Genomic DNA, 12,015 nt, shown 5'->3' with positions numbered 1-12,015 from the left:
CCTTGAGGGTGGATATCTCATTAGTAACCATCATTTATGTTTATTAAGAATAAACAAAGAAAGGTGAATTATTTTAAATGGGCTTGTTTTGTTAGGCACAACCAAATGAATCCAACACACAATTGAACCAAGGAGAGCTTAGGGGACATTAAAATATAGTGTAGAACTTATGGCATAATTGAAAGGGAAATAAAAAGGGCGAGAAAGCGCCTTCGTCTTGTGTTACGCCTCCGATGCTCTGACAATCGAGTTACGACGGCAGGCGCTTCTGTAAAGCATCAACCGCGTAAATGGAAGGTTGTGGAATTGGATCTCACCGACGGAAAGGGGGCTTTTTGGTCCACCTTGATTTCCTTTCAGTTATGTCATCGTTATTAAACTACAGTTGAAAAAACAAAATATGTCCCCTATTCTTTCCTTGGCTTAATTGTCCGCTGAATTCAGTTAGTTGTGTGCAATAAGAATGAGTCTTGGCAGTTCCTTGTACTGAATGAAGGTCCGCACAACATCCGATGTAAATCTTTCACGCTCATTTATTTTTTACATCTTAAAAAAATACAGTTGATTCATGGCAGTGGGCTTTCGGTAAAACGCGAGATACTGCGAGCTTCCCCGTTGACTGCTGCTGCTCTTGTTCATCTAGGCAAAGGTTGATGGCAGGAAGTTGTCCTTTTCTTCTTCTCCTCCTTAAGAGCAGCTTCACGGACGGGTTAGGCTCGGGCCTGATGGGCAGCGCACTAAGTGCGCGAGGAAAGGACCCTCTTAGTGGGCGGGCGCGTGGCAGTCTGGACTGGGCACCACGTAACTCTTGGCAAACTCAAGAGTGTTGTTGTAAAGGTGACCGTCGGGCCCGGACAGCTCGTGGTTCCTATCGAGGTTGTAGTCGCCGCACAGGCCGCACAGCTTGCCGCGGTAGAATGGAGCGGTCTGCAAAGAAGGCAAACGCAGAAGTGAGCGCACAAGTTATTAAGGCGACAGTCCTAGATGCCTCATCAAACACGAAAAGTGACTGTGGGCGTCGGTGTCAATACGCGTGATGCTACGAATAATGTGATGGCGTCACCCTATGGAGTCATCATGACGTCACAGATAGCCAAAGTTATTGACGTCATCACATGACATTCGCTTGGTGGACTTATTCCAAAGGCACGTGGCGTGCAGAAAGCTTGTAATGCCTCCCATCCCGGAGGTAGCGGAAAACCACGTTAGGTGCGTAAAGCTTTCGGCGCCGGGAGGATCAGTGCAATCGACTAATCAGAAAAACGAAAACAGATGAATTTCGCCTTCGAGTCATATTAGGCGAATACGTAAGGGACCTTGTGAGCTTTTGATGTTAATGTATCGAAGTCAAGTCGAAGGCTCGGGGTTTTCAAAGAAAGCTTAGAGTGTTCGCAAACTGAATCTTCTAGACAAACCGAGAAAAAGTAAAGCGCCATAAAAAATGTGCAATAAATGCTACAGAAGAAACAGGGGCTTAAGAGGGCCTCAACGAGAAGCAGTATTTCATCCGAGGGATACGAGGTGAGATGAGAGGGTTGTAGCCACGTAAGTATTGAATATTCCTGCAGCTCTGGTCCTGAAGTTCTGGTAGGCTAAGTACACTCCTACAATTCTAGTACTGAAGTTCTGGCATGCTACAGAAACCAAATATACAGCGAACGATATGAAGACAGTCATTGCTGGAACCCCAAGGAACATTTATTGTGGATAAGGAACAAAATAGTTGGACGTCGTACGGGTGGTGTTCCTGTGCCTTTTTCGGGACGCTGTCTGAAATAGCATCTGCTGCGCAATGGTGCATTTAGGCTACGAGCCATGAAGTTAGTTATCAGAGACGAGCCAGCGCGAAACAGCTTCGCTAAAAACAACTACGTCCTTGCCAATTGCAACTCTATACCCGGGCTGGATAACATGGCTGATGTCTGTATTTTGCGCGTCTCGAGGTCTTCGTGCAATTGCCAGCGGCGGTGACTAGGTCACATGAGAGACAGAAAGGCGTGTGAGTAAGCAGGCTTTTTCCTTATGTCTACAGCCATGGACCACTTTGTTCTGACTCGCTAGAGATTCAACGTATAATCATATTGGCTCCCGAGGTTTTCGCGGGCATGCCAGCACAGCTAGCAGAAATGGATTCTCTAGTCGAGATGTAGCTCAGCAGAATGCTGTTTACAGTTTGGCGGCTGATTTTGGTTGCTGTTCAAGGTTTCTCTGTGCGATAGCACATTCGTTTGGGCTTCGTCTTTATCGGCTTCTAGAAGCTAAGTGAGACTGGCAGGGAGTACTCGCCTGGACGAAGAGCAGGTTTCCGTTGAAGGTCAGGTAGAGGCCGTAGGACTTGGAGATCACCTCGAACCACTTTTCGCGCGTCCTGACTTCGAAGAGTTCGACGTCGTGGTCGGTGTGGCTGTAAGGATGCTCGGGCGCCACGTCCACCTTGTTGCCGTCGACGCGCACGATGAGACCGGAGTCCTCGGTGACGGGCAGGATCTCAAGCTTGGTCGTGTGGATGAACACCTTCAGAGCCTGTAAGTTTTCGGCAAGTTAAGAAGGTCATGTGAGATAGAGAGGACATAGAGATCTCACCACCAGCAATCTGTTCTGCAATTAACGATACCTAATCGTGTGGTTCTCGTTTTTTTTTTGTAAGGCTTGAAATGAAAGACAGCATTGCGTAACGTTAGATATATTTTTATCGTGGTACTTCTACACTTCCAAGCAGCGTAAAAAGCTGTGCAGTGGACATCAATCCATTCACTGTCAGGCAGGCACGTATCCAGAAACTTTTCCTGCGAAGCCCGGGTCGCCAAATACCCTGCAGGACAATTCAGTAAAGTTATAACCATCCAAGAGGGGATGTGATTCCCCTTTATGTATGTTCCTGTATGTATAAATGCACATAAAATGTTAAAAATTAGCCTGGGGGGCAAGAGGGCATTTTACTTCGCCCCCAACCCCCTCTAGCTACAACAATGGGAATCTACACCTGTCTCCTTTATGAGAGTTTTAGTCTGTGCCCATCATTTACTGTACCGTGCGATCTTGAATATATGCTTCTTTTATCACAAATGTGTGTGTCTGTTGGCCGAATGTTTCAGCGATTTCCAAACGTTTGTCTTTAGTCTTTACATTTGCCTCTAATTTTTTCCAGTTTATGCTAGAAAGTTATGCTGACTCACCTTGGTGAGCGAAGGGTTGTTGGTAGAACGGGCCAAGATCAGGAACCTCTTGTTCGGAGAGCAGTCGCGGCTGACCACCTTGTAGCAGTCGGTCTCGGGAAGCTTGACCAAGGTGCCGTCGAAGGTGCGCACGCTGAGCGATTGCAGGTCGCAGTACCCTGCGGAATCCCAAGAATGCCATTGAAACAATGGACACTTTCCCTAAGCAAGTTTAAGTAAAGATCCGTTCCTTTCTTTTTTTTTTCAGAGCGTCATCGTGTATAAGGACATCTCTTGTGGCTGTTCTTCCTAACTTGGATCATTTACGAAGCCACGTACGTCTAAGTACATTAGCCATGCACCTTTCAGCGGACGATATGCGATCGTGACGCGCTTTTCTCCTCCCGCGAACTCCCCGTCATTAGTGAGCGGGGGAAGCGTTTCATCAGGTGAGGGAACAGCGTTACAGGAAGAACATGGCTACCGAAAACGAGCGTTAGCCAATGAGAGTCGCCGGTGTCGCTTCAATGGATTTCGGTACTTAGCGAAGAAGAGGAAAAAATATAGGAATTTCAGTCTAGAGTGCCTGGACTATTCCAGCATGCTTGCTGTGAAAGAACTGAATTACGCGTTGGGCGTTTTTGAAATGACGCGAGTGTTCTGCGGGCATCGAACAGCGGTTCGCAAGAAGTGCCTGCCACTCACTGTGTTTGTACTGCTTGGCGTACTCTCCCATGTTGGAGTAGCCGAGCGACGAGAAAACCCTGGGTTCGAGCATGTGGCTAAACGTGGGCACGCCCCAGTGCTGGAAACGCTGGCCGTCCTCGGTGGTGATCACCATGTCGGTGTGCGGCTCTTCCTTGAGGTCCCACCAGGGAACTTGAGACACTACGTGCAGTTTGCCGTTCTCGCCGGTAAAGTGGGAGCGGATGACGCCGAAGAAGCCGCCGTGCTTTGGCCTCAGGGCCTGGTACTTGGTATGCAGGGGGAACAGCTTGTTGAGCAGCTGGTGAAAGAAAAGAAACCGAGGCAAACGTTTTTAGTACGCATCTTCAAGGTGTCGCGTAGTCAATCGCCCATCTAGGTATCCGAAAATATGAGCGTACGAAGCTGACGCACTACCATCATGAATCCCTCATTTCTGTCTGAATTGAAAGCCCATTGTGTATATGCGTGCGAGGCGTTCCTGCTCCTTGCTGTAATTACTGATCGTGATTTCCAAGCTTTTCTTTCTTCACGAACTTAGATTTTTTTATATGCCACACCATCAGGGGCCATAGTGTTTTCTTTCTGAACTGGGTCCGAGTGTTTAAAGAAACATTTCTTGTGTTGAGACTTCGTTTGAGCGCTAAAGAACCCTGGGTGCTAACTATTCATCTGGGGTAATCCACTACGATGCGCCCCGTAGCGCCCGTGTTGCATTTAGATGTTATAATTGGATTTTGCAATTCTTAAAGGCTTGTCTCGACGAAGAGCGCCTCTCCAAGACGGAACCTTTCTCTCGCTCCCCTTTCACACCCTTGTCCATTGTTCCCGCTCACAGGCGTCAAGCGGTAATTTTCTCATCTGGCTTATTTCGGCATCTTCCTCCATTTTCTCGTGGTTCTCTGTGATCCTGGCTAACCCGTGCCGCCAATATTAGAATTGCGAACAGCTACTTGCGGTTCCCTGAGAATTCAGCAAGCTTGTGCAAGTCGACGAACGACATTTGAGTCGCGCCCTTACCGGCTTGTAGTTCTTCCACTCGACGTCAGCAGTGAGCTTGGCCAGTCGGCTGGAGTGTCGCAGGAACTTCAGGCAGTAATAGTTGAAGGGGATGCCGTGTTCGCGGCCGGCTTGGCACTTCAGGGCCATCCTGTGGAGTCCGTTCCAGCGCAGGTTTCCGGTGATGGGCTTGCCGGCAGCGGCGTTCACCAGCTGCACCTCGTCGCTGTCCGTGTGTGTGTACTGGCCGTGCAGGTGGATCTGTTCGTTTGACGGCAACAAAGAGCGCGTTACATTTATATGGGGCTGACTGGACACAGTAACACTGTTAAAATGGGGTCGTCTGATCTTCTTTTGTTTCAAAGGAGGCTGCTGCGTCTAAAAACATCGCGAGGGCCTCAGCCCTCTCAGTTTGTTTGAATTGTTCTAATAGATCACTGAGCAATTGATATGGCCAATATCTTATCAGCACAAAATGTAAGGGGCACCGCAAGTGTTACATAGGAGTAGCTAACATTTGTTAACAACGCAGCAGACAAATATACATAGGTTAGAAGCAACTTGGTTCAATTCAGCTTCCTTACTTTCTCTTTGTAGTAAAGATGTTTAGTTTAGTTTTACCATCGAACTCTCGACTTCCTTGGATGTCTGATAGATTCGATTTAATTAACATTTGTGGGACGTTTTTCTGCTCGCTCACTTCTTCGCATCTCTCCACCTCGGGCATGTAAAAGAAAAGAGCTCTGGCGTACGCGGTTACATTGTTTGTCTCTTTCTCTCTGTCTCTCCCCCCTCCACTCTCACTCTTTTTATCTCTGTGTAGTCCCTCCCCCATGCAGGATAACTACGTGGAACTGTTTCCGGTTAACTTCCCTGCCTTTACTTGCATTGCTTCTGTCCATACACGGTGTTTATGACTCCCCCTTTTTTTCGTACCTCTCCCCAGACATTATTAAAAGTTCATCTATGTCACCAACTTCCGATGTTGCACTTTTGGCACGTCACGTGACTTCCTAGCATGCACTTACGATCGAAAATTCAATACGGGTACTAGCGACCTCTCGAGGCTCTCATTTCCGCTGTGTGCGACTTAATTCCGGTCTATAAGCTTCCTTTCCTGTATGTACTTCACTTCCAGTTAGAGCCTCAGAAGGAAGGCCTCGTGTCAAACAAGTTGAATTCCAAACCGAGCATACTGTCGCCATCACGTTTCGCTACAAAAGATGTGTGGCCCAGGAAGACATACACTTCAGATGTGGCTGGGACTGGCTATAACAGACTATGTAGTTGTGTTTCCCGTATGAGCGGGGTAAAGAAATGTCAGCAACGTCTGCTTACGCTAGATTGGCTCTCATCGCAGCTGCTTCCGTAGTGGATGTCGAGGTTGGCGTCGATATGTTTGCCCTGGTAGAAAGTAGCCAGTTCGTTGACACGGGACCAGTCAGGATGGGGGAACTTGGCCGAGGCTGCCAGGCAGATCTGCGTAAAGCGGCGAAACGAAACAAACAGATGTGTGCCAGTTTCATTGGTTTTCTTTTCTATCTGTCTCTGACCATTAGCCTCCCCTTCTGTAGTAGTGTCAGGCCGGAGAAAGCATGGTTGTTTTCTAGTATGAATAATATTGCAAGTGACAATAAAAATTGATCCAGCTTGATTTACAATTTTCCAAGCGCTATGAGTATGCTGGAATGTTCACGGTCTCTCAAACAATACATTGACGGAACATGATAGCCAGTTAATGGTAGGTGAAGTTGGCCTCGAGCGATCAAGATATTGCTGAAAGCAGTGGGACGACACTTCAACATGCCAGCTCACAATTTCAACGTACATAAAAGCCCAGAATTGAAGTCTGCGTGGTTCAAGAATATGACTGAAGGATCTGATTTGCATTAACACTTCCACTCTTCCCTGGAGAAAAAATGTTAACTCTTCCAGAATTTCAGGAGACAGACATACTGAAGAGGGCTCACCTTCAGACCTTCGTGGTCGTCGCTCCTGAAGGGTGTTCGCTCGTAGAAGAACTGGAACTTGTGGTTGAAGAGGTCGTGGTTGAAGGAATACCTAAGCTCGGCAGCCACCTTGCGCTCCTTGGCGTCGCCCTTGAAGTTGACGTCGATGTTGAGCACGTGGGTGGATGGCACCTCGGGGTCTTCGCCGATCTGGTCGTGAACCTTGAAGTGGCTGTGACGCTCGTCGTCGGGCTCCAAGAACTTGTACGCGATGTCGATGTCCATCTGCGCATCGAAACCGGGTGTTGTCTTTACGACTGCTGACAGCAGTTTGTAGACCTTTGCCAGCTCAGGTTGTCGTGTAATGAGGGTAAGCCACAGCCTGAGTTAAATTTTAGGGAAGCGATTGAGTTGTTCGCGTATCGTGCTTTACGCATTAGGTACTGTATAGAGGCCAATACACTTGCCCAGAAAGGGCTCGTTATGGCCAAGGCAGCTTTCGAAACGGTGGGTGACTAGCAGGGCAACAAGGGACAACCCATCTCGTTGACGTAGCCATCTATGGCCGTATCTAGCCTTATTCGTGCTGCTATGTTATCGCAAATGTCGCCAGCATACAGTCCAGAGAAGACGCCTTGCGCATTCTATAAAATCTTGTTGACTACCACATGCTTTCAGTCTTCGCTCACGGCCCGCTGAGACGCTTAGATTTTGGAACTTTCAAAATTCTAGACTCCGTTTTGCAAATGTATTGCTCGGAGATTTTGGGCAATGAAACATGACACTTTGGTAAATATTGAGGTATTTAACGATGTTCGTTATTTGATTTCTTGGTGATAGGTACTCAGTCCAACTGTTGCAGCGTTGGAGTTGGATCTGTGAAGCTAGCATCAATACCTCAAAAGTGCGCAAACAGTGCCGAATCAGCAGCGTCTATGCAAGGATAAATTGCGGAGAACTTGCGTTTGGCCTAGTTGGCGCTTACTGTTTGACATCTTGACCGCACAAAAAAGACGACGTACCTCCTTCTGTCCTCATCTTTTTTGTGCGGTCAAGATGTCAAACGATAACTTGCGGCTATATCAGTTATACAGAGGCTCAAGGCAAAATGTCGCCGTTGGCATGGTGTTCTATCTTAGACACCCCAGTTTTAACTGCAATTATCGGCATGGTCTCCTATGTATCTGTCCCTAATTGCTTGTATTAATTCCTCATCCGTACCCGGAAACTCGTGCGTGATTCTTTGTAATGTTCTGCTCGTCGCCGATTTTGAATTTTCCGAGTTGAGCATGTTCCTCAAGATGGTCCAAGTTTTCGCAGTGCTCAGAGTGTCCTGTAGCGAGCTGCAGAACTGGATCCATCCCTCTGTTGCAATTTTGCTAGCATATTGATTCGCCTCCTCTGCTAAAGCAGCGATTCTGCGGAGAATGTTTCTATTAAGCCGCTGGTTTTTCCACCTTTTCAGCAAACGGCGCCTGCTCTCCCACAGGTGAAGCAGGTGCCTGTCGACTGCAGGCGTCTCTGCTGTTCTTGTGATGCGTTTAGATGTTTGTTTGTGTGCTGATATTATGTATTCTGACCACTCCCCAATCGATTCTGGTACGGAGTCGGGTGGGGGATCGCGTCGTCGGAACCTTTCCCAGTCAGTGATCACCACATCACCTATGATCCTGCGTAGTTTTGGAGTCGAGAGGGAAATGCTGATTATGTAGTGGTCACTGCCTAGGTTCTCTTCGAGGTTTGTCCAGTTAGTGTCGGTTAGCTCTGCCTAATTTTCACTTCTGTCATAGATGCGCAGTGTTGCTGGAAAAATAGAGCTCATGAGAACTTACTTCCTTCGTTGGAGCATCGCCGGCAGGCTCGAAGTAAAGTTTGACGCTGCGTGGGTGCCAGTTGGGGTTGACTTGCATGTAGTAGAAGCGTTCGCGCCAGCTCATCTCGTGGTAGAACTCGTGCATTGCTTGGCTAAGTCCCCTCTTGATCAGGTGACCCTTGACGTTCATGCCCACGCCGAAGATCTCGCCGAAGTAGTGACGGTCAAACTGCACAGGGCAAAGTAATGAGGCCGACTACCGATTGAACTACTTCATCTTACAAGCGGCCGCACAATGTACTTCGCTGCGATAGCCTGAACCATATACAGTTGCTCGTGTATCCCTTTCATTCCTTCTAAGCTCTTGCTTACCTCAGCGGTATTTGTTTAAGCAGTTAAGGATTTTCCCATGATGCTGTCAACATTTATACAGAGTTTTGTGCCTTCGGAAGCCTTACCGTCGTGCGCCTAATTCATACAATTCACAAGTACGAGAAGCAGGAGTTGGGTGACTGCATATAGCGTTATTCAGCAAGGATTTCCGGCGAACGCTTTTATGAGGAAGCATTGAGGTTCCAAATCTAAAGGCTTGCCAGTATCGCGGTGCGCATTAATCCTTCTTACAAATGCAGCTACGCAGACTCACTACCGTAGGCGTCCGCACGGGGGAGGGTGGGCAGGGGGTGCGCCTCCCCCCCTTCCTAATCATCTAAGTGGGGTGCCAAGTCCGCCCCCGCACCTTCATTCAGTCGGGCGTTTCCCGCCATTGTTTAAAGTGCAGAGTTATGACAACACAGGTTTGGAACCATAATGGCGGACGAGAACTGTTGTCGCGTTCCAAGAACTGTTTACTTTCCCCCTTTACTCTCGTAAGTCCGGGGACCAAAACTTTCATTTTTGCATCCATTGCGAAGCTTGCTTTCTTTTATCTCTGCTCCGCTGTCACTCAACTCGGAGGAAGGGGGAGGACTCTTTAAGGGAGAACCCTGCGCGCGCTTATGCCCACTACTTCCTCGCCTCAATAAGAGAGAGAGAGAGAGTTACGAAGAGGAAAGGAAGGGAGATTAACCAAGCTTTGGCTCGGTTGGCTACCCTACACTTGGGTTGGGGGAAGGGGGAGTAATAGAAAGGATCCATTTGTTTCTTACTCACCTCAAGAAGTTCGTCATTGCGGTACAGAGGCTTCACCTTTGCCGTGAACTCGGAGATGGCGTTGCTGTGGCTTCGGGTGAGATCGTAGGGCGTGTTGAATGTGAAGGGGTGGAAGTGGTGGTTCATCGCGTTCCACGGCAGGTGCAGAGGACGGTTAAGGCTGAGCTTTCCTTCCAGTGGCGCAATGGTGGCCTTGAGGTCAAGCGGCCAAGAGATGACGGTCCTGGCATCGTATCCAGAGCCCAAGGACGACCTGGTGTAGGTCCACGCGAAGCCGACCATCTGCTGCAGACGAGTCTCGTACCTGTTTAAGCGAAGAAGAAAGTCGAAGCAGTCCAGTTTGTTCTTCAAGTTTATTTGGTCTTAGCTGATCTGTGGCTCTGAAGAACGGCAAGCTTTCGGCAATTGCTCCAAGGTTGTAAACGATAAAGCTTCGCCGTAGACTATGCTTAATCCATCATGACCGGCTTCCTTTTCAGATTGCTTCTTATTTTGTGTGTGCTACTTGACGGCGACTTTTTACAGTGGATGAGGGACCCGCGTCACAAAGCTGCACATGGGCTAATGTGGACAACGAAGTTCTTGTCTTTCGTGATCACTTGTTACTGCATGCCTGAGACTGTGCCCTTCAAGGCAAATTTTAGGCGAATAGGGCTACCGCTATAACTTGGTTCTCTGTGCAGGAGGTTAGAAAGGCAAGCCTACCTCTTTGAAAAGCCAAACGTGACATTCGATTACATTTCAACAGTAGGTCTAAAGACGTTAGCAAGAGTCAATAGAAATAGTAAAATTCCTATAACGATTTATGTAAGCGAAATGGGCTCACAGGTAGTGTCGCTTGATGCCCAAGCGGATCTCCGCGTTGTCGCCGTGGGTGAGCTCGATCTTCTCACGGTTCGCGTAAATGAACTCCGCCTGCTTAAAGTCAAAGAAAACTGGCACGCCGAGCTCAGTGGGGTGGAGGTAAGTCATGTCCTGGCTCACGTAGAATGACTTCTTGCGAAGTTGCTTGCCCAGAATCTTCTCGACCGTCTTCTCTGGTGCATCTGCAAGCGAATCAAATTGAGATAACCGCCGTCAGCCGGCTTGGAAGTGTTCGCCAACAGCACACTCACACCTCCACTCAAACATGAATCTCCTTCGCACAGAACGACGCGTCGTGACTGTTCATTCGTCAACGTTTTCATTGACTATACTCGGAGACTAGCGTTGTCGTAATAACTTTATGGCGTCTGCATACAGCCTTGTCTTTTATTGGCGTAGCGATTATATAGACACTCTCGACGCGTTTCTTTTGTGTGCGTTGGCTCATAGCTTTCTACGTGTTGTGCTTTCATCGCAAAGTTTGCGTTGAAACCGTAGTCCGCACGAAGGTCTCTTCGCTCGCTGCAGCAGCCGTGTTTGCTAAAGGAGCGAGTTGCTAGCCTTTCTTCGTGTGACATTCCAATCTGTCGATATTGCATTGCTTCGGGCAAAAGTGGGACTTTTCTTTCGTTATCTTTTAGGCTATCACACCTCTCTTTTCACTGTCAACACTCCGGCGTAGCCAACTGGAAGTTTCCGGATAACCTCCCTGTATCTCATTTGCCGAACACATGCGGTCTCGTACTTGTCAGCTGACAAGCGTGCGGCGTTCGAACGCTATGTTGTACTTTGTTTTTCACGTACCAGTCAAAAGAGGATTAAGCGAAAAGCTGCAGCGCATAGGGCTGTTCGCTCTTTACAGCTTAGTGTGAAGAATGCACAAGGAGTTAAACGCTGTCTCTAATGGAAACTCCTTGCATTATTGATACCCACCTTTTGTCTTGACGGCTTCAAAGATGCTCTCGTCAAAGTCCCAGCTGTCGACGGCCTTTCCGAAGACAGAAAGGCTGAGGCGTGCGTACACTGGATCGTACTCGCGCTCATGGATGTGAAGCTGCATTGCAAAGGAACACGTATATCGACACTTATGAGCGGGTGAAGAAAAGAACGTGGCAGTACTAAATAGTATTGAATCACACATGTTTTCGCCTGCACTACGCATATCATAGATATCCCGCGTGTATCCATGCGCGCTTCAGCGAGGGATGTTCAAACGAGCTCATCTTAAGATGGTTTCAACTGCGCTAGAAACACGGGACAGCAGAAGATAAGAAAATAGCACGTGCGCCTTTTCTCTTGTCTTCCCGTATTCTGTTCTTGTTTCTAGCGCCGTTAAAACCATCTTAAGGTGAACTATCACCAACTAGGCGAACTTGGT

General features: G+C 48.1%; 1 protein-coding gene across 1 annotated transcript in view; it reads right to left on the bottom strand.

The window, feature by feature from the left end:
- Positions 1-515: 515 nt before the first annotated feature.
- Positions 516-12,015, bottom strand: part of LOC119404818 (vitellogenin-6) — a 31,029-nt gene continuing 19,529 nt past the window's right edge. Inside the window, exons 15-25 of the mRNA XM_037671489.2 lie at positions 11,571-11,691; positions 10,600-10,819; positions 9,774-10,077; positions 8,641-8,850; positions 6,830-7,093; positions 6,198-6,338; positions 4,881-5,120; positions 3,861-4,161; positions 3,177-3,334; positions 2,287-2,523; positions 516-927 (exon numbers count right to left, since the gene is read on the bottom strand). Of these exons, the coding sequence (XP_037527417.1) occupies positions 763-927; positions 2,287-2,523; positions 3,177-3,334; positions 3,861-4,161; positions 4,881-5,120; positions 6,198-6,338; positions 6,830-7,093; positions 8,641-8,850; positions 9,774-10,077; positions 10,600-10,819; positions 11,571-11,691 (2,361 nt within the window). The 3' untranslated portion in view covers positions 516-762. The remainder of the gene's footprint in view (positions 928-2,286; positions 2,524-3,176; positions 3,335-3,860; positions 4,162-4,880; positions 5,121-6,197; positions 6,339-6,829; positions 7,094-8,640; positions 8,851-9,773; positions 10,078-10,599; positions 10,820-11,570; positions 11,692-12,015) is intronic.

Source organism: Rhipicephalus sanguineus, chromosome 9 (assembly GCF_013339695.2).
Source record: "Rhipicephalus sanguineus isolate Rsan-2018 chromosome 9, BIME_Rsan_1.4, whole genome shotgun sequence".
Taxonomy (NCBI): domain Eukaryota; kingdom Metazoa; phylum Arthropoda; class Arachnida; order Ixodida; family Ixodidae; genus Rhipicephalus; species Rhipicephalus sanguineus.
This window is presented reverse-complemented; position numbering and strand designations above follow the sequence as displayed.